Here is a 22,984-nt window from a genome sequence, read left to right as displayed (position 1 = left end):
ATAATGGTCTATTTGTTTATACTGATGATTATATTAGAGAATGCAATTGCTTATTAAAATAAGTTTAATATACTATTTTGTCCTATAGTTGAAACGTGTTTGCCGGAGTGTCTTACATATATATGAATAGTACCTATTTCAATGTACAAGTTTAGGATAGACTGCTCCCTAAATTTTGATTTATTCTTACATATTTTCTATTGGTCGGGTGTGGGGATACTGACCCCACGCTTATTCTACTTTCTCTCTTGTCTTTCCCTTCCATAGTCCGAAGGGAACGTACAGGTATTTCTTCTAGAAACTCACCTAACCTCAGCATTCTGCTGGAACATCTCTTATTACCTTACTAACTTCTGTTTACTCTTTTTAAATCCTCTCTCTCTTTTTTTTTTTTTTTTTTCTCGTTTGTCCTCCTCTCCCCATCCTTTCCCTTCCCACCACTTCCCAGCCCCCTCCCCTATTAGTAAATACACATTTAAAGAGATGGAGCCCCAGGGCACGCAGTGCTTAACATTGCTAACGATAAATACTAAAGGACTCAACACTCCTGAAAAGAGATCTCATTTGATCAAAGACGTGACTAGGTTAAAATGTGACATAGCATACTTACAAGAAACCCACTTTAGGAGGGGGAGGGAACCAAGATGGATGAATCCCAAGTTCCCAACATCCTTTTTTGCCTCTGGCCCTACTAAAAAGAACGGAGTGGGAATCCTTATAAAACACTCCTTATCATTCAAACTGACTCAAGAAATTAAGGATCCAGAGGGCCGTTACCTAATTGTAATAGGCATCTTGTATAATAGACCTGTCACGTTGGTTAATGCATACTTCCCAAACACACACCAACACAAATTTATGTCAGCTCTAACAAATAAAATACTTGAAACACAAAAAGGAGCCCTGCTCCTAGCAGGAGATTTTAATCTACCCCTGGATCCAATACTTGATACCTCTAGGGGGATAGCATCAGTCCCAAAAAAGATTATCAAGCAGTGTATCACTAGGCTAGAGGAATTAGCTGTACACGACATTTGGAGAACACAATTCCCCACAAGACAGGACTATACCTTCTTCTCCCATCCCCACGACCTGTATACTAGAATCGACTATATTTTCACTGACCAATCCACACTGGCCTCTGTAGAAAAAGTGCAAATCCTTCCCATGACATGGTCAGATCATGCCCCAGTACTCTGTAAACTAAGATGGCCGACTATACCAGACCATCCATTCATTTGGCGATTTGACGACTTTTTACTCAATAACCAGTTACTCAGGGGGAAAATTGAGACTACACTCACTGACTACTTCACCATCAATGACATAGCTGAGACTCCTAAACATATACTTTGGGAAGCTCACAAATGTGTACTTCGAGGCGAACTCATTAAACAAAAAGCCATTGTGGCAAAACAAACTAGAACACGGTTCTCTTCACTCCTCTCTAGTATACGCAAACTAGAACTTAAACATAAAAAAAACCCGTCGGACACCTCAGTGCTTACCGATATTACCAAGGCTAGGAGAGACATTCAAGACATCCACACATTAGAATATCAAAAAATGGCGTTACGGAATCAACAAAAATTCTATGAATTTGGAGACAAACCTGGTAGACTGCTAGCTAGGGCCCTTAGGAGAAAACATTTGAAAACACACATTCACTCACTGATAGATAAACATGGCTCCACACAGGCAGACAGCCCAGCCATTGCTGAGACGCTCAGAGTATATTACCATGATCTATATAATTTACAAAATCCCTCTCACCCCTCTCAGGGTAGTGTAGGGCGATCATCTTCTTCTGATTTGAGTTCTTATCTGGACTCAATTACTCTGCCTTCCCTGTCACAGGATGAGGTAGAGATGTTAGACGCCCCTATATCTACGGAGGAAGTGTCACATGTTATAGACGACCTACCGGCTGGTGAGAGCCCAGGCCCCGACGGCTTTAGTGCCAAATATTATAAGCTCTATAAATCGATCTTGGCCCCCCACTTGGACTGTTTGTTCAATACTCTAGATACCTCCCAGGGATTTCCCCCCTCCATGCTCACAGCCCACATTACTACTATCCCTAAACCGGGTAAACCGTCAAACCGACCAGAAAATTTTAGACCAATATCACTCCTTAACGTGGACATAAAGATATTCGCCAAAATTCTCTCTAACAGATTGAACAAATTTCTGCCTAAATTAATCTCCCCGGACCAAGTAGGCTTTGTACCTGGCCGAGAGGCCAGAGACAACACTATAAAAGCTACCCTTCTTTGCAATTACGCACAAATTAATAAGGTCCCGATGATCCTGGTCTCTACTGATGCCGAGAAGGCCTTCGACAGGATCAGCTGGAATTTTCTGAGAGCGGTCCTGTCGAAGATGAGATTTGGACAGATTTTTACACAAAGGATCTTTGCACTTTACACAGCCCCTTCGGCCCAGGTCAGGATCAATAACATACTATCAGACCCCTTTAATATCACAAACGGAACCAGGCAGGGGTGCCCGCTATCCCCATTGTTATTTGCTCTGGTGATGGAGGTCCTAGCTCAGAAGATTAGGGATAATGGGAAGATTAAGGGATTACGGATAGGGGATCATGAGCATAAATTGTCCATGTACGCGGACGACGTCTTACTTTCTTTAACGGAACCACTAACTTCACTTCCAGAGGCACTGTGTGAATTTGAGGAGTATGGGCGGTTCTCAAATTTTCACTTAAACAAAAATAAATCAGAAATATTAAATATCACTCTCCCCCAGGCAGACATTTGCCAACTCTCTTCAATGTGTCCACTACGCATACAAACCCGTACTCTTAAATATTTAGGTATTAACCTTACCCCTACACCAGACACACTACACGAGGCCAATTACTCAAACTTACTTACCGAAATCACAGGGGATCTTTCCTCCTGGAGAAACAAACCGGTCTCCTGGCTCGGAAGAGTTGGCATTGTGAAAATGAACATTTTACCTAGGATACTGTATTACTTTCAGACTCTCCCGATCCCACTACCTACACACTTTCTACACAGATTCCAAGGGATAATAGAGGAGTTTATTTGGAAAGGAGTTAAACCAAGAATTGCAAGGAGAACTCTTTACTTACCAAAAGAGAAAGGGGGACTGGGAATCCCTAACCTAATCGCATACAGGAAAGCTATCAATCTCCAGCATCAAGTTGAATGGTGCCATAATTCTATAGATAAAACTTGGGTCCAAATATGCAAAACAATTCTAGGAGTACAGAATCTAGGTACACTGGGATGGACCTCCGCCAAATTCAGGCCCAAAATGCTGGAGAATTTCCCCCTTCTTAAAGAATTTTATACACAGTGGGATAGAACCCTGGTGGACTACCCACACATTACCTCAAATCCCTCACCACTTACACCATTTATAGATAATCCAGATATACCTTTCACTTGTACACAGCGGCTGCTCATAGATAAAACCCGACTTACACAAGTGGTTTTTCACCGCCTTCTGACACACAAAAGAATTAAGGATAGAGTAGACTTAGCGCACACTGGACTTAACATTCCTTGGTTTTTTTATACGCAACTCCAACACTTTCTACTGACATACAAAGGATCAGGTGATGTGACTAGACAACCGACCACCCTGGAATCCCTATGCCTGCTTCCGAACACACCGAAACATTTGATCTCTATAGCCTACCGCTTGATCCTTTCAAATAAAGAAACTCCTCTCCCTGACTATGTTAGACGCTGGAACAAGGAGCTCAGCCCCCCCCCTACTGATGGGGAATGGCATAAGATCCTAACCACTCATGTGAAGGCCTCGGTCTCAGCAAGGGTAATTGAGTCCAATTATAAATATCTGTCTAGGTGGTACCTTTCACCTGACAGAATTCAGAAAATATACAAACAAACTGATGGGAAGTGCTGGCGAGGCTGCGGAGAACGTGGCACCCTCCTTCACATTTGGTGGGAATGTGGTCCCGTTAGGCCTTATTGGCAGTCAGTTTTAGATGTGATGGAGACCACACTTAACATATCACTAACGAGATCGCCCAGCCTTCTGCTGTTCCACGACCTTCCTAAATTTAAAGATAAACCCTCTAAACACCTTTTCTTTATAATGCTCAATAGTGCTAAAGCCCTGATCCCTAGGAGGTGGAAGAAGATGGACATCCCTACATTAGAGGACTGGGCGTCTCAGGTAGATACACTTTTGCAGCTAGAAAGATTCAGATATATGAGGGATGACAAAATAGAATTGCATGAGTATATGCTGGAAAAATGGAAACCAGTGATCGCTGACTTACGACCTAACACTCAGAACGATACTCGGTGTTGAGGATCTGGCGGCCCTCGCTGGGCTTAGGGGCTTAGTTTTGGAACCTCCCTATACGGGAATACACTAGTATTACCTTTCCTCCCACACCTTCGCACCCCTTGTTTCTCCCCTTCCCCCCCCCCTTTTTTTTTTTTTTTTTTCTTCCCTCCCTTTTTCCTCTTCTCTCCTCTTTCTTTCTTCTTTTTCTCTTCTTACACTCTCGACGTGGCAGTGTGTGCTAAAGCCCACGTCGAGCTCATGTTATCTTTTAGACTTTATATAACTATTATACTGCTTTTGTTATGTATTATCAGTTTGAGTGCATACTCGTGGGATCTTGTAACCAATGGTGGACACTATTTAAAAAAAAAAAAAAAAAAACCTTTTTAAACTTTCAAACAGTATGTGTATTGTTATCTGGTTTTAAAAATCTAGACATAGATGACTATGGACTCTCCACTGTTGCATGCAAAATGCTTAATTTTTATCTTGTAACTTTTTCCTTCCGATGTATGTACTGTTATTGCTTTTTCTTAATAAAGCTTTGAAGAAAAAAAAAAAAAAAAAAAAAAAAGAATACAGGATGAGACCTGATTGGTCAAAATATACAGACCTCTCTTGTGGAATTAGACGTAAACTATGACGGACACATACACAGACCCATGTGATGTGGAAACTATAGGGACATGATTGGTCAAGATACACACCCCTATGCTGCGATTAGTTGAGATGCGATGAACACACACACAGACCAATGTGACGTGGAGATCATTCCCGATTGGATGATGAATCTGTGTGACATCGCTAGATCTGATTGGCTTCGGATCCTTTAAAGAGTTTTGGTGTGGGGCGATGGGCACCTTTGACAAAGCAGTGGTAAAATGTGCATCAGGCGTTCACACTGCCTTTCTGCATGTCCTAACTAATATGTAAATCTGTTGGCCATGTTATGGCACTATAAGACCGCTTTAATTGTTTCTATGTTGTGGGAATACAGTACGGAAATACCGGTGGTACTAACAACCAGCCAAGACTATTGTGCAAGACTAGTTAAACTGTTGATGTTTTAATAGACATGGGATTCCTTTTAATTTATAGTAGTCTGGCTGGTGTGGTTATTTACTAATTTGTGTATTGCCCCTTATTCAATTGTTTATTGGCGGTTTTGACTTACATAGTTTGACTGTAGAGGATATGCAGGAAGGCAGCATTTAGTAATATACATTTTTTATTACTCTTTTAATGTGGGACAGTATTGTCCTTTTATTTTAATATAATTTAATAAATGCTAAGTTTTTATAGTTTCCTCAAACCCTACTCATCTCTATACTTGCTAGTGACCAACGCACACATATATGTAAGTGTGCCATATAATGTTTCTTTCTCTTTTCCTTTTTATACATTATTACTATCCACAACATTAGGCACTGCCTCACTGAGCTATGTAGGCATATATCAGGGGGATTTCTGAGGTAGTCTCTTACCCCATTGCCCCTGACATCTTTGTCTGGGGATTCTTTTGCTAGGAACTGTGTCCGTCTGATATTTCTTGAATAGAGTCCTATATTGTGTAGAAATCTGGGAGCCATATCACCAGAAGAATATAAACTGGAAACTGCTTAAAGAGGGACTACTAAAATGGTACATTTCCAAATAAATATAAAGATTTGATGGCCTGAATATGAATAGCCTAAAAGAGAAATGGATAGAGGAGATAGAAACCTTCAACTATATTAACCCCTTCCAGCCATTAGGACGTTCCATGCACTGGACTTTAGTGCCGTTAGGACGGCATGGAACATCCTAGCCATTCTGCAGTCCTGAAGCCGTAACGGCTTGCTAACTGGGATTGTGGGCTGGAAGGCATGTCTATCGTCATAGGCACTCCCCCCCTGACTCAATTCCATCATTGAAATCACACGATTGCATATACAATCATGTGATTTCAATTTTTTACTTGCTTGTTTACATCAAAACAAATAAGTACCATCACTAAAAAATGATGCCTAAAGCTCACTTCCAAAACAGTCCCCTAGCGGACTGTGAGTAGCAATTATACAACAAGGAAAGGAAGGGAGCGCTATAAGCTGAATAGGCTAAATGAGCTAAATAGTCTGGTCTTTAGCATTTGAAAACACAATTTTAATGAATGAGTCTATACAATAAAATTATCAATTAAAAATGGCAGCAGCCTAGGGATAACATTAGCCTAAAATAAACATGGATCCATGAAACATTAAAATATACAGTAAAACAATAAAACAAAGGATGGTGATAGCAGAAAAAACAGTGGATGGTAAAAGCAATCCTATGAGGTCCTGTAGAAGCTTATTATGGTTATCCCCTAGAAAGCACAAAGTAAATGCGATACAATAAAATAAGATAAAAAAATAATAATAATTACAATATAGTATAGTGGTACAAAGCACAGTGTTAAAATGCAAACATCAGTGTCCAAAATTAAAAACAGTGTCCAAAATAAAATTCAGTGTCCAGAAAAAGGTGAGATCTGTCCAAAATAACTGTATATGTTCAAAAAACTGGGAAATGGTATCCAACAAAACTGTGTTAGCAATCCAATAAGTCCAAATGTGTCAAAGCAGCAAAAAAGATCAAAAAGGTGGTTTCAATAAACCAAAAAATGTTTTAACTAAGGGGCTCATGACCTAAAGCTCTTTGCTCAGGTGAGATGTTCTAATAAGTCTCATCAGTACGCAAGGTCCCTCAAAGAATTGTAAAATGTTACCTTGAGAGATATTTATTTCAATATGTGAGGGAGAGAGTCCTTATATAAAGTTAAAAAAAAATCCTAAAGATGTTGTAGGCTTTATCTCCATTGTGGTGAATTTTTGATCACTGCAGAGAAATTATACTGCAGACTTCAAAGGGGTGGAAAAGGGAAAAGAAAAGTATTGAAACTCACAGAGGGGAGACCAAGTTTAACAGGGAAGTGCATGACACATATAAAGTCTCAGTTTGCAGCAAACACAAATTAAAATGATTTTTTTTTTAAATTTAACTAGCATTTGTTTCTAGTTTAGTACATATTACTGACAGTAAAGCGTATTGTGAATTTTGAATAAACTTCACCTGCATGCAGCTGGGGAGAGAAATCAATGAGACAAAAATGCTTAGAGCATATCATAAGAATTATGAGAGATTTAGACACAACATTTCAAATATAAAGTCTAAAGAAATATAGAATACAAAGTGCAAATGTTAAATGTAACATAACTCTCATGTCATGCAGTGCTATATTAAACTGGTCTTGTCTCTCCTTCCCATCCAGTAATGCAGGGGACATCCCTTAGAGAAGTATAGCAAAATTTGCCTTTCTAGAATCTTGTGAGGGATCTGACAGTGCTGGAGGATCATTTTAGATTATCTAATTTTAGGATAGACCCTCAGTAGCTGGTAAAGTGAAGTTTGCTAACCTTTTTAAATTATATTTTTAAAACCCTTTAGTACTTAGTCTTGACACTTATTTCAGTTTTTTTTCTACTTTAAAAAATTCTGACAGTAATTGGAGACCACAGAAGGCTACAGCATAAAACAACAGTACACAAGTTATCTTATTGTCACATTGCAATTATTAGTAGTGTCCCATGTGCCTATAACAATTAAGCCACCTACCAGCTAGAGAGCAGTCAACTCCTGACTGCCTATGCCCAATATAACCTATTGGATAGCTGCTTATTCTGCCATTTCATATCATTCTGCCTAATTATTTGATTTGAATAGGATTACTGATTAACATGCAGTCTGTGTGATTCCCATGGAAACCATACTGGATAGGGATAACAGTACTTTTCTCTGGCCAGTATTAAACTATTTGTATTACTAAATCTGTGACCCTGTGTAAAAGAGGCAGGGCCTGGGTGGTCTGAACTAGATGTCTGAGTGGTCATGAGAAATACTGGATGGTCTAGTAGGGTTTCATTGGTTTATGGCATTTACAAATTTTGATGTGATTTTGGTGGTTCCAGTTTTCCTTTAGAGAAACTAGGACATAAAAGGGTAAAAGATGCATAAGGAATGATCTAACTAATTGGAATTGTCACCAAATTAGATAGATGAGTGTGCCATTGACAGTCAAAGTTAAAGGGATACTAAACCCAATTTTATTTTAGCTCCTACATTTCCCTTTGTTAGAATTAAAAACAGTAGTTTTTTTTTATTTGCACCAGAAACTAATCATTGCATTGCAAAAGCATTTTAAACTGTCATTTTGTTAGCAAGATTTGAATGTTTTACAGTCCAGGAGCACACCTCATTGCTGTGGCCAAATAGAAATAAAAATGAAATTCTGCACATATTAAGCAATCACTCTGCAGCATGTAGGATTATTAATACCATGTAAGGCAAATCATGCTCTCTAAGTAGCAGAAAGGGGCAGGTAAAATAAATAATGAAAGTGCACAACAAAAAGAAACCTTCTATAGGGCATTTATTAATTATAAGAGAAGTCACAGTGCTCTTCCACTTTTAGAGTGCTGTGCCGCACGCAGTTATATATAGTTTTAATATTGATTCACAGGAGACATTGAGCTTTGATAACCAGATCAGAAATATCTGTTTCTTAAGTTATTGGATAAAGAAGATGTGGAGACACAAGGTCCTTTTGGTGTATGATATGGTATTTTCTAGTATTGTTGAAGCAACAAAAACATAATTAAAAAGTAAAATTGTTTTTCAACCAGTTGTGCATATTTGGATCCACTCGGAAATGAAAAAAATCACCGGTAAAAGCTGTAAACGGATTGGCCTTATGTGCGCCCCAGTTCATCACACGCTTCCCGCAACCGCACACATTAACTAAACTTTTTTTTCCAGCCCTCTGGCTTATTTGGAACATAGGCAAAAAAGGTGTCTTTTGTACCCAATCAACGTAAGGTAGTCCAGCATCCAATTACAATGAGAACTAAATCACCCAATCAGCAAGCAGCTTTCATTTGGACGCCAGGGGCTGGCTCTGGATGTCACAGCGGCTCGCAGTCTAGTGGCTGCTGTGGTAAGGAGGTGGGAGCCTCCGCTAGTCTCTGCAGCCTCCTGGTGACAGCGCTACTGTATCTGCTGCCGCTGCAAAGGGGAAGCTGCTCCGGCTTCGGGATGAAGACTGTGCTGCACAACTCTTGCCTCGCTGCTGCCTCTTTCCTTCTCTGTAAGTAAAATCCCTGTTGGCATTGATAGATTTGTATATTGCAGTCCCATGTAAAGCTGTTGTATTTGCCGAGTGCGCTTGTGGTATTAAAATACACACTGAACTTTGTGTGACTTCTTAGGGACAAAGATCTGAATCTTTGTAAAGAGAATGAACTTATTCACCATTTTCGATAACCTGTATCTGTGAAGTGCCATTCTGACAAAACACTGCCCCAGCCACATTATGTTTTGATATTGCAAGCAGCAGTAACTCAAACTGCTTGTTTATAAGGAACATCAATATTACAGGAACGATTCGTTTGTTGGCGCTTCAGAACATTTATAGTAAAGAAAACCATCTCTTTTTGTCTGTTTCGCCGCTCATTATGCTTATTAGACACTTTATAACTGTTCTTTTTACATTAAAGGTAGAAAAGTCGTTTGCTTTCTTTCACATCACTGCTTATATGATTTAAATGAGATACTGGGTACTTGTTTTCATTTGTGCAAACCACCAATGGATATCTATAATGTGTGTAAGATTAATAAGTAATTGCATGAGTTAGACTCACATAAGGGACATGGAAGTCAGTGATATTTTGGGTTTAAAGGGACAGTATACACCAATTTTCATTTAACTGCATGTAATAAACAAAACAGCTGTTTATGCTATATAAATGGGTCCTTTACAAAACATTTATGCAAAAAAATAATCTAGTGTATAATGTCCCTTTAAGTAGACCCAGCATATTATTTGTAAGCACTTTTTGGCACTGGAATAAGTAGAGGGATTGTGTACATGAACAGTATTTGTGTGTATAATATAGATCATGTGTGTGTGTATAATAAATCAGCCACCTGGGTGCAAATAATAGTTCCAATAAAAAATCCATTCTCAGGATTTTCCATTCAAAAAAGTCAGCTTTATTGGATGACGTTTCAGGAATATTATATCCCTTTCATCAGATCAAAAAGTCATGTAAGTTTAGAAGTCAGCCCATTTTTGGTTCACAACCTGGGTTTTGCTTGCTGATTGGTGGTTAAATGCACCCACCAATAAATAAGTACTCTCCAATGTTCTGAACCAAAAATTGTCTGGCTCCTTAGCTTAGATGCCTTCTTTTTCAAATAAAGATAGCAAGAGAACGAAGAAAAATGTTAATAGGAATAAATTAGAAAGTTGCTTAATTGCATGCTCTATCTGAATCATTAAAGAAAAAAACTGAGTTAAGTATCCCTTTAAGGATTCACTTGAAAAAGTCCAGAGAGTGCCGCCTCTGTGGTTTCTATATTAAAGGGCCATGATACCCAAATGTTGAAAAACTTGAAAGTGATGCAGCATAGCTGTAAAAACTGATTAGAAAATATCACCTGAACATCTCTATGTAAAAAAGCAAGATATTTTATCTAAAAAGTTACTCAGTAGCCACCTCCCATTGTAAAGGACTTCTAAGCAGCAAAGCAGTATGTCTGTCCCGGGACAGCTAAGGGAGTGAGCTTTACGTGCACACTCATCTTATTTTCCTATTCAGTTTAAGGAAGTTTTCTATGAAATCTCATGAGAATTAAGTCAAATCTAATGAGATCAAAGTAAAAGAGTTCATGACCTCAGCACCGTTGATGCTGATTGGCTGTTCTTCATTTCTTCTTTTTCTTTTTTAACGTGCAGCTGGGCAGCAGCTGAAGTATTTTTTTTTACACAGAACTTACTCTGCTGAGCTGAGGAAATTGTGAGGTAAAATATCTTCCTTTTTTACATAGAGATGCTCAGGTGATATTTTCCTGTCAGCTTTTTACAGTTATACTGCATCAGTTTCAAGTGATTTAGCATATGAGTATTATGTCCCTTTAACTTGGCTTGGCACCCTGGTAAATGTGTTTTTGGTGAAAGTGCACTCTCTTTGGGACACTATTCTTTGTTTTCAAACTGTGTTTTGTAGCAGCATACTATCATTAGTTCCAGCACACCAATAACATTTAATCTCCTAATGCAAATTCTGTAATTCATTGGAGCATTTTGTCATTTCATTAGTGTTTGCCAATAACTCTCTTCAATCTCTGCAAAGGGGTTAAATGAGTGTTTAAAGGGACAGGAAACTCAAACATTTTTTCTTTCATGATTTGGATAAAAAAAATTTTTTAAACAACTTTCCAATTTACTTCAATTATCACATTTTCTTCATTTTCTTGTTATCCTTTGCTGAAGGAGCAGCCATGCACAACTGACAGCTAAGTGAACACATCTAGTCAGCCAATTACAAGAGACAGATGTGTATACACCAATCAGCAGCTAGCTCCCGCTAGTGTAGGATATGTGCATATTCTTTTTCAACAAGGTATGCCACGAGAACAAAGCACGTGAATTACACAATCTATCTGAATCATGCAAGTTTAATTTTGACTTTCCTATCACTTTAAACGGCTAAATAACGACACGTAATTCGTTAGAGCATGTCATTTTAAGACTATCATCCCTGTACTACTATGTGTTTAACCCTTATAAAAGGATATTTTTTTTATTTTTAAAGTTTACTTTTTATTATTAAGAAGGAATAGGGCAAGATAATAACAAAAAAGGAACAACAATAATAATATATCTGATCACACGAGAATACAAGAATTACATAAATAATAAATAGATATCGTCCCATACGGAATAAGGCATCAAAACAAATAAATAAAAGGATATTTATCCCAACACTTTTTTTCGTTCAGGATTCAGATAGAGGCATGCAATTTCAAACCACTTTCTAATTTACTTTTATTATCAAATTTTCTTCATTTTCTTGGTATCTTTTGTTGAAAAGCAGGGACGTATGCTTAGGAGCCAGCCCATTTCTAGAGTATTATATGTCAGCAGTTTTGCAAGAATTTTATTCATTTTCAAGAGCACTAGATGTCAGCACTATTTCCTGCCATAGATGCCTACCTAGGTATCTCTTTAATATAGAATATCATGGGATCTAAGTAAATTTGACAATAGAATAACATTGGAAACTTTTTTTTAAATTGAATGCTCTGTCTGAATCACAAAATTAAATGTTTGGGTTTCATATCCCTTTAATGACCGTGCATTGGCCATTCGTTCACATATTCTCTTATGTGGCCTCGCAAATAGTGCAGATGTTGGCAAGACTGTGCTATATCTGCAGTAATAGCGCAACTTTGTGCCCTTAACAACCACACAACGTACAGAGTATGTTGCTCATTAAGGTTTCAAATACACAGTAGAAATACCGATTGGGACCCACAGAGCACTGCTGGTTCCGAGTGAAAACCGCCTCTGATCCAATCGGCAGCACTAGACGCATGACTCAGATGTGCAACTAGCACTGATATTGGATCAGCAGCAGTTTCAGATGGGGACCAGCAGTGTTCTTCAGGTCCCTTTGCATGGGTTAAACACACAGTAGTGCAGGGTTCATACGAATTAGAGCATGTCATTTGTTTGATTATGTCTCTGTCTGGTAAGGGGATTCAGTGCATTAGCTGTGTCCAATCAGAAGCGGCATATGTATGTAGTCACCAATCAATGGGTATGTCTGTCTTATTTGGATCGACTCAGGAAGGCAGCTTGTTTACGAGAATAATCATAAAGCGGTTTTACCATTTTATAAGTGAGCATTAAAGGGACATGAAACCCGAATATTTTCTTTTATGATTAAGACAGAATACAATTTTAAAAAAAGTTTCCAATTTGCTTCTATTATCAACTTTGCATTGTTCTCATGTTGTGCACATGCCTGAAGCACTACATGACAGGAAATAGTGCTGCCGTCTAGTGCTCTTGCTAATGTATAACATTGCTGCAAAGCTGCTGCCATATAGTTTTGCACACGCTTGAACTTACCTTCCTGATATTCAACAAAGAATAAGAAGAAAATTTGATAATAGAAGTAAATTAGAAAGTTGTTTAAAATTGTATGTTCTGAATGAAGTAAGAAACAATTTGGGTTTTATGTCCCTTTAATGCAAACTACGAAAATACTCTTAAAGGGACACTATACCCAAACATTTTCTTTCATGATTAAGGTAGAGAATACAATTTTAAACAACATTCCAATCTACTTCTATTACCTTAATTTGCTTCATTCTTTAGATATACTTTAATGAAGAAATAGCAATGCACACGATGAACCAATCACAGGAGGCATCTATGTGCAGCTACCAATCAGCAGCTACTAAGCATATCTAGATATGCTTTTCAGCAAAGAATATCAAGAGAATGAAGCAAATTAGATAATAGAAGTAAATGAGAAAGTTGTTTATAATTGTATGCTCTTTCTAAATCATGAAAGAAAAAAATGTGGGTTTCATGTCCCTTTAACAAATCAGAGCATTTTATTAGTTAACACTGAGTGGACTTTTCTCCTGACTGGCTAACTATAGTGATATTGTTTCCACTAATATCTATATTTGTGTTCTATGTTTATAAATATATATCATTTGTTTTTAGTTACACAGTGATGCAGAGATACATTGTATGGTAGATTTCATTATTTATATGTAAAGTGCTAGTATATGATGCAGTGCACATTACACTCATACATAGCATTACAATCCAGTGTATGAATTGCTGCCTCTTTACAATTCAGTAAATCTATTTAGTGATAGCCTGCTGAAGAGAAAGCATGCAGGCTATTGGAAATGAATACATTTTTATTTTTCGTAAACTTCAATACATTTATTGGATTATTTAATAATTAAGATATTCTTGAAAGTTCACATTACCTTCTCTATAGTCGATTTAATTGCAAAATAATTGCCCAAGCCAAGCTCATTAGTTACAGTAGGTCTTTGGAAGCCATTGGTTGTCGTTGAAGTGTTAATAAAATGCCTACTGGCATCCATCTATCTATCCAAGGTGAACCCATCTAGCTTCGAATAGAAGTCTATCACTCACCCTGACTTCTCAAGCCTGTAGCTAAAGGTGTCCGCTTGCCAGCTACGTTATATCTCACATATATTAGACACAAGCTACTATGAAGCCTGAAGTCTATTGCAGAAAATAATCAATTCTTCCATAGTGATCTGCCTTGTTTATATTTATCATATATTATGCTTTATTAGTTGTTTTTTTTTTCTTTCATTTTTATATTATCACAAATTATTATGCTTCATTACACTGTTTTTTTTAATTTTTATATTTATTACAATTTTTCTTTAACCATTATTTACCGTTGGGAAGGTAGAATGGTTCTGTGGTCTTTATAAATATATTTGCTGCCTGCTACTGTTAGTTGTAGCTGATTTTGTTAAAAATAAATCTGTAGCATTCTTTTCTAAAATGGTTAACTTGTTTCTTCATCCTTCACTGAACTCCAGCAGCCTCAGTGTCTTAACTGCACTAATCCAGCTCTCTTGCATCTTTTGTACAAATCCCTTGTAAAAGATGGGAAAACAAAACGGTAACCATGCATTTTTACATGCTGTTCTAATGCTTAAGAAGAATTTTAATCAGAAACAAGTGATGGTAAATTTTCAATAATGTAATAACCCCATCGCATTTCTAAACCTACTATATGGTGGATTTTTTTTTTTTTTTTTTAATATTCAATCAGTAGTTTTAAAAATGATATATTTGTCTTACCGCGATACTACTTTGTCATGTAGAGAGCGGTCCCACCCGCTCCCTACGTCCATTCTATGAGCAGTGTTTCTTCATGGGTAGCTTTGCGCATGCGCTAGATTGTTAGTCCGATGAAGGGGTGTGTGTGTGTTTCTTCAAAGGATGCCAGCTGGGCCGGTTTATCATTGGACGATAAAAATGTGACTTCTATTTTTTTATTTATGAAAATAGACGGGCGGTGGAATGGCGGCACAATTTCACAGGTATTATATGTTAATAATTGGAAATAATGAATGAAAGTCCTATTCTTTTGCAGTGTTGCATATGCGGATACTTTACCATAACTTTAAATAACACCTTTCTGTTTATTGGGCATTATCTTTCTTGTGTTCAAAATTAAAGGGTCATTGTACTGTCAACTTTTTTTCCCCTTTAATGTTTTCTTAACGATCAGTTTTAATATCTGGAGCGTATTTATTTGTTTACAAATAAATAATTTACCTTTATTTTGTCATTTGAAATTGCTGCTCTGCTGCTGCCTGTTGAAACCATCACCTGTACTGAAAATATGAATACTGCTGTGTTCTCTAAAGCTATTTAAACAAGAAGCAGCATAGGGGACAATTATATAAAATTTGCCGATATAGATGTGGTTTTCCACGCCGACACTTGCAGGGGCAGCCCTCAAGGAATTCTATAAAAAAAAAAGGGGGGTTGTCCCTGCAAGTAACGAGATGTCTCCCATAGAAATAATGAGAGCTTTCTGTTACATAAAAAGTTTGCAATGGAGGAGAAGTACATGTTTAAACTTGAATATTATGCCTAATACAAATGATATTACAGTGTTTTCAGTGCACTGCACCTTAAATTTGCTTTAATTTTTGTATGCATAGGTTTGCGTTTCAGAGAAATTAGTGTTTTGAGTATTTTGATAATTTTTTTTTTTTAAACAGTTCTAATTCTAAAAGTTGCCTTTCTAATATTGTTTGAGTGATCTCTCAGTACTGGTGAGACATCTAGTAGGCAGCAATACCCTTCCCGCATTTATCATTGAGCACTACAGCTAGTGTGCAACAACGCCCCCACCCTGCGCTGTCAGTTTACCCGGTCGGAAAAGTCCGGGGGGATAGAGATACGCTTGCATAACAGGTAGTGAAGTCTAATGACCGCTGGTTCTTATAGCTCAGTTGCAAGTTCGCTCTTGCAAGCCTGCAGCCAGAAGCTTTGATAAATATGGGCCCTAGAATCCTGCATAGAGAGATAAATAGCTAACAAGCTAAACTTAGGATTTGTATATACAGAAACAGATAAGATGTGGAGCCTTTTGTGGATATAAAATTGATTTAAATTGGCCATGGTTTCAATAATCAAAAACATCTATTTTGTATTAAAAAAATAAATCTAAAGTAGCAATTATCTTAAAAAAGGAGCAGTCTCTGCCAGTGGTGAGATGTCTCTTATAGAAAGTAATGGAGGTCACTGGAAAGGGAATCTTCGCTGTGCATGTACACATTAACCCTTTGAGTGCTAAGCACTTTCCCACCTAGGTGCTAAGCTGATTTAAAGTGAAGGTAAAGTTTTCTCTTTCTGGAAACATTATTTAATCTATCACCTTGTAAAATCCACAGTTGCTAACTTTTTTTTTTTACCTAACATTTTTCGTTAATAAATAAATATATTTTGTTCTACACTACCGTTCTGTTCCAAGCTCTGCCCACGATCCATTTCCTCTCTCTTTAGCTTATGACGTATAGAGCGTTCCCACCCGCTCTATACGTGCCTACAATTCTCGTGCCCGGCTAAGAAAAATACTGCGCATGCGCAAAACATCGACAAAGTCACATAATGCGCATGCGTTAATGCCAGTCTTTGCTTTACACAGTGCAAGCATCATTGATCTCGGCAACATAGTATTCAATGAATATATATATATATATATATATATATATATACACATACATACACACACACACATTCAATACTATATTGTACGAGAGAGAGGAGCTGTATTTTCCGTTCGTTTTGTTAATTTCTTACAAGTTGAACACTGCCTATAATCACAATTAGTTTTTAACAATATAGGACAGAAATAAATGTGTTTCATATAGATAAGCTTTATCTTCTTCACGTGAATTTACCATGGAGTGTTCACTAAAATTAAATATTAAAATCTGTGTAACAATTAAAAAAAAAAAAAAAAGTTGGCATAGTCTTTGATACTAGCTAATCATTGAGTTTAAAATTGTATTTATCTAACATTGTTTATGCATAAATGGTTAATCGTTAATACAATTCTTTATCTTTTTTTTTTATATTAATAATATTGAGATTGGAAAAAGAAAGTCTATATTATAATTATTATTGGTTTAAAATATAGATAATCCGTTTATTAAACATTACACCTTTTTCATAACCAAAACATTTATATTAATAAAATGTTTAGCTTTGTGATTAACTGTATTTTAGAAGTCTTCTAATAATATGACTTTGACTGTTTCTTAGATATTGTCTGTCATTTATCATTGTCTTTTGATAAATCTTATACAACACCCTGTGCCTGCACAAAGTGTTCTATATATTCTAGACGTGTTGTTTCAGTCTTTCTGTTAAAACTAGATTGAAAAAGCATGTGATAAGAGCACACCATCAAAGTCTTAGAAATTAGCATTAGAGCATAGCTATCTTTATTTTAAAATAAGAATACCAAAATAAATAAGAAAGTTTGATGAGTAGAAAAAGTTTATCATATTTTATGCTCCAATGTTAAAATATACCACATATAATTATTTTAATCTATTGCAATATTAAATTATTAAATCTAATAATAATATGAAAGATTCTTTAAAACTATTTAAAAAAGAAAATTCAATAAATTATTTTCATTAGTCATATTTAAAAGAAAACTAAATAATGCTAACATTTGTTAACTTTACTGCTGTTCTCTCATATGCTTTCCAAAAACTTTATCTTTGTATGAATAAAATTAAAATGCTTCCATAGCGACTTTATAAAGTAGGATTCATATTTTTCTTCAAACATGTCAATTTGTATTATATTTACTATAAGTTGTAAAAGGACAGTAAAGCAAAAATTAAAATGTTAAGATTCAGAAAGAGCATTGAAAGTTTTTACAATTTAAAAATTGGATAACATAACAACTTTGATCTTCTGTTATTATTTTTGTACAAGCATACGTAGGTAGGCAATAGATAAACAATTAACTATTGGTAGCTAGCTGTTGATTGTTTTCTGCACATATGTGCCTCTTGTCATTGGCTCAACTACTGTGTTAAGATAGCTCACAGTATTGCATTATTTATCATTGAACAAAGGATACAAAGATAATGGTAATATAATTTTAATTTAAAGTAGTATAATCATAAAAATACATATTTTGGTTTCAGATCAAATCAATGTTTTAAACCTATCGATTGCTACTGCTACATGTTAGCCGAAACACCGAATATTATATATTTATGTATTTAAAGAAATGTTTTTAATATCCCATAACAATTCAAGTTTTTAAGGGTTAAATTGTAAATTTCATTTATTTATTAAAGATGTAATATATATTTTACTAAATATTAATATGATTGATGAGAAAAGAACAAATGGAGTGATTATCATTAGTATGAATTTGAATTGAATGCTCGTTTAAATATTAACCCTTTAACAACACATGTCGTACAGGGTACGTCGCACACAACCTTGTCTTTAAAGACCAGCGACGTACCCTGTACGACCCTGTACGACATTAGGGTTTAAAGCGGCTGGAAGCGATCAGGATCAAGGTATTATATTGAGGCATCACTGCAATACCTTTTTTCCAAAACCGATGCAGAGAGAGCCACTCGATGGGCCCGATCGTTGGTGGGTGGGAGCAGCTGCAGGGAGGCGGGTGGGCGGCCCATTGCTACCCGGCATCCGGTTCCTGAATGTGCAATGTGCACGCAGGGTGCCGGGGGCCTGCAGGGAGCGCGCGCGATTGCGTAAGAACCACTGCCACCAATGAATGAATGAATGGGAGAGAGGGAGGGGGGGAAATAACAATCAAAAGTATCTGGGAGGGGGAGGAGGGTATTGAGGGGGGGCAGCTACACTACAGAAAAATTTGAATTACATAAAAAAAAAAAAAAAAAATACATTTTGGGAGGCAAATTGGGTACTGGCAGACAGCTGCCAGTACCCAAGATGGCAGCAAATAGGTTGTGGGCAAGGGTTATAGAGCTGTTTGAGGGGGATCAGATAGGTTGGGGGCAAAGGGGGGGGGGTCCATCACAGTTAAACAGATATTTAAAATAAAAATAAAAAAATTAATTAATAAAAAAATAAAAAAAGCCTTTTATTTTAGTACTGGCAGACTTTCTGCCAGTACTTAAGATGGCGGGGACAATTGTGGGGTGGGGGAGGGAAGAAATATATGTTTGGGAGGGATCAGGGGGTGGGATGTGTCAGGTGGGAGGCTGATCTCTACACTAAAGCTAAAATTAACCCTGCAAGCTCCCTACAAGCTATCTAATTAACCCCTGCACTGCTGGGCATAATACACGTGTGATGCGCAGCAGCATTTAGCGGCCTTCTAATTACCAAAAAGCAACACCAAAGCCATATATGTCTGCTATTTCTGAACAAAGGGGATCCCAGAGAAGCATTTACAACCATTTATGCCATAATTGCACAAGTTGTTTGTAAATAATTTCAGTGAGAAACCTAAAGTTTGTGAAAGATTTTTTTTATTTGATCGCATTTGGCGGTGAAATGGTGGCATGAAATATACCAAAATGGTCCTTGATCAATATTTTGGGATGTCTTCTAAAAAAATATATACATGTCTAGGGATATTAGGGATTCCTGAAAGATATCAGTGTCCCAATATAACTAGCGCTAATTTTGAAAAAAAGTGGTTTGGAAATAGCAAAGTGCTACTTGTATTTATTGCCCTATAACTTACAAAAAAAGCAAAGAACATGTAAACATTGATATTTCTAAACTCAGGACAAAATTTAGAAACTATATAGCATGGATGTTTTTTGGTGGTTGTAGATGTGTAACAGATTTTGGGGGTCAAAGTTAGAAATTTTTTTTTTTTTTTTTCCTCATATTTTATATATTTATTTTTAGTAAATTATAAGATATAATGAAAATGTTATATTTAGAAAGTACGTTTAATGGCGAGAAAAATGGTATATAATATGTGTGGGTACAGTAAATGAGTAAGAGGAAAATTACAGCTAAACACAAACACAGCAGAAATGTAAAAATAGCCCTAGTCCTTAAGGGAAAGAAATTGAAAAATGGCCTTGTCCTTAAGGGGTTAAGCATGATGAATACATATAAATAAGTAACTCTAGTAGTGTTTATTCTAAAAAATATATTCTATAAATAAAGGTACATTTATATTAAAATAAATATTGTGTTTACTTGGAAAATACAATTGGAAAAAATAAAACTAAAATAAAACAAGTGCATAGAATAATAAAAAATTGTAATATAGTAATGCTCAATGGTTATGAATTTATTTCGTTTAGTAATAAATTGACTGTTCCGTAGATATCAATTATTAATTTGATTTGTTAATCACAGCAATTTTTATAAAATTCTATTTTTCACTTACAATAGTAAGATCAATGTTTGGGGATTACACCGTTTGTTTGGTTTTAAATGTTAAACTAATTCACAGTATTGCAATAATCATTTACTAATCAAGTCTTTAACAAGATATATACGATAAAAATATGATTTAACAGTCTATATATACAAAGATATGAACTTACTTTAAAGGATATATATAACTTCGATACGCAGCGATGAATTCTAACAATAATTCTTTCTTTTTTTTTTTTTTTTTTTTTTTTAATTAGTTTATTTATAACCAACATGTGGTATTACAGACAAGAGAAAAAAAAAAAGGAAAAACACACCTCGCAGGGTGAGCGAAACAACATAAAGAACAATTAATAACATTGTAGAATTTCAACAACATTCATCAATAGAAAGTTATCAACTGTTATAGCAGAATGGACTAAACCAAATTGTGTCCACATCTAGGCACCACTTTCATCATTTGTCTAACATATACTGCTATGTAATCATAATTTTATTAATACCACCATGTTGGGATTTTTAACATTTTGGGGAACACTCTAAACCTAACTACCGAAACCAAACTAAACCACACATACATTAAAAAAAAAAAAAAAAAAAAAACAAGACAAAACAAAACAAAACAAAAAAAAGAAAAAAGGGAGGGGGAAACAAATTCCTTTATCCTAATACAATCCAATCAGCCGGGAAATCTCCTAGTAAGACCAAATCCGTAAAACTTTCTGAACTCAAAAAAGGAAATAGTATCAATTTTTGAATACCGATTGGGAAAGATTTAATTATGGGCAACCAACCCACTAAAAATTGTTTGATTTTTTTTTCTTTCAGAAACCTAGTATGATAAGATTCAAAAATAATCTGATTTTGGATTTCTTGCAGAACAAATTTTAATGTGGGCGCTCGTTTAGCCTTCCAATTTTTGGATATTAAATGTCTTACTAATAAAATTATAGTGTTTAATATAGTCTGACCTAGGGGAAGTGTTAATATCTGAATATTTAATAGGAATATGTTCTCTATCTCCAATACTACATTTAGTTGATAGTGCTTATTAAACCAGAAAACCACCTTCTTCCAAAGCTGTAAAATCTTAGGGCAATACCAATACATATGTACCAGGTCAGCTGCATCCGATGAACACCGGGGGCACACACAGAGTAACTGGGGAGAAAATCTTGAGAGCCTCGCCGGGGTTAGATAAAAGTTATTTATGAGTTTGAAATGAGCTTCCCTCCAACTCATCGGGATTTGATACTTGCTTATCAAAGTACAACTTGCTATGATTTTATCTGTATTTATATCTGGAAGAAGCATTGCCCAAGACTCACACGTCTTATTCAGTGTGAACAGGCTTTGCTTAGCCAGCATTATGTCATACATTAAAGATATAGAGGTATTCCCCGCTCTGAAAATTTTCACCCAACTCTTGACTTCGGCCCATTCTACCTCCCTAGTAACATCCCAATTCCATTCCTGTATATAATGTCTTATTTGTAGGTACGCAAAAAAATTATTAACGTGAAGACCAAACTTATGCCGCAGACTCTCAAACGTTAATATATATCCCTCGGATGAAAAAAGCTGTTGAACGACTGTGAGGCCCTTTTCAGCCCAGCTTTGAAATACTAATTGATGTATCCCGGGGGAGAAATTTATGTTGCCCCTTATTGGTAAGAACTCTGAAAAAGAAAAGTCCATTTCCAATATAGTACATAGCTTCTGCCAGCCTACGACTATGTTTTTTAATGACACAAGACCAGCAATATTTGCCGGGAGTTTCTTTACAGGAGAGTGTAAAATAGCTTTTAGTGAAAAGGGATATGCCAAATGACTTTCTAGGTCACTAGTAGAAAAAATATTACCCTCCGACAGCCAATCCAAAGCAGTCCTAGCCAACATAATAATGTTATAAAGATAGATGTCAGGTAAGGCAAGACCTACCATATTACGAGATTGCATTAATTTTTTCAGAGCAATGCGCGGTTTTTTATTACTCCATATAAATTTTGAGAACGACCTATAGATAGCTTTAATGTCAGCTGTTGGAATCAAAAGAGGAAGATTTTGTAAGAGATAAAGCAAGCGTGGAAAAACAATTGTTTTTATTACATTTACTCTTGCCGTTATTGATAACGGGAACTGCATCCATGCTTCCAAATCGGATATCATTTTCTTAATAAGAGGAGCAAAATTAATGTTATACCAAGTTTTAGGGTTCGAATTGAGGTATATACCCAAATACTTAATTGTCGCTACTTCTTTAAAAGGCAACCTTTGAGGGCTATACTCCGACCTTTTTATCCACATCAGTTCACTCTTTCCACAATTAATTTTATACCCTGAGAAGGAACTATATGTCTC

At 36.2% G+C, this 22,984-nt stretch overlaps 1 protein-coding gene across 1 annotated transcript in view; it reads left to right on the top strand.

The window, feature by feature from the left end:
* The first annotated feature begins 9,310 nt into the window (after positions 1-9,310).
* The window catches only part of B3GLCT (beta 3-glucosyltransferase), a 1,048,073-nt gene continuing 1,034,399 nt past the window's right edge, over positions 9,311-22,984 (top strand). Inside the window, exon 1 of the mRNA XM_053708467.1 lies at positions 9,311-9,469. Within this exon, the coding sequence (XP_053564442.1) occupies positions 9,418-9,469 (52 nt within the window). The 5' untranslated portion in view covers positions 9,311-9,417. The remainder of the gene's footprint in view (positions 9,470-22,984) is intronic.

The sequence above is a fragment of the Bombina bombina genome, chromosome 3, assembly GCF_027579735.1.
Source record: "Bombina bombina isolate aBomBom1 chromosome 3, aBomBom1.pri, whole genome shotgun sequence".
NCBI classification, from domain to species: domain Eukaryota; kingdom Metazoa; phylum Chordata; class Amphibia; order Anura; family Bombinatoridae; genus Bombina; species Bombina bombina.
This window is presented reverse-complemented; position numbering and strand designations above follow the sequence as displayed.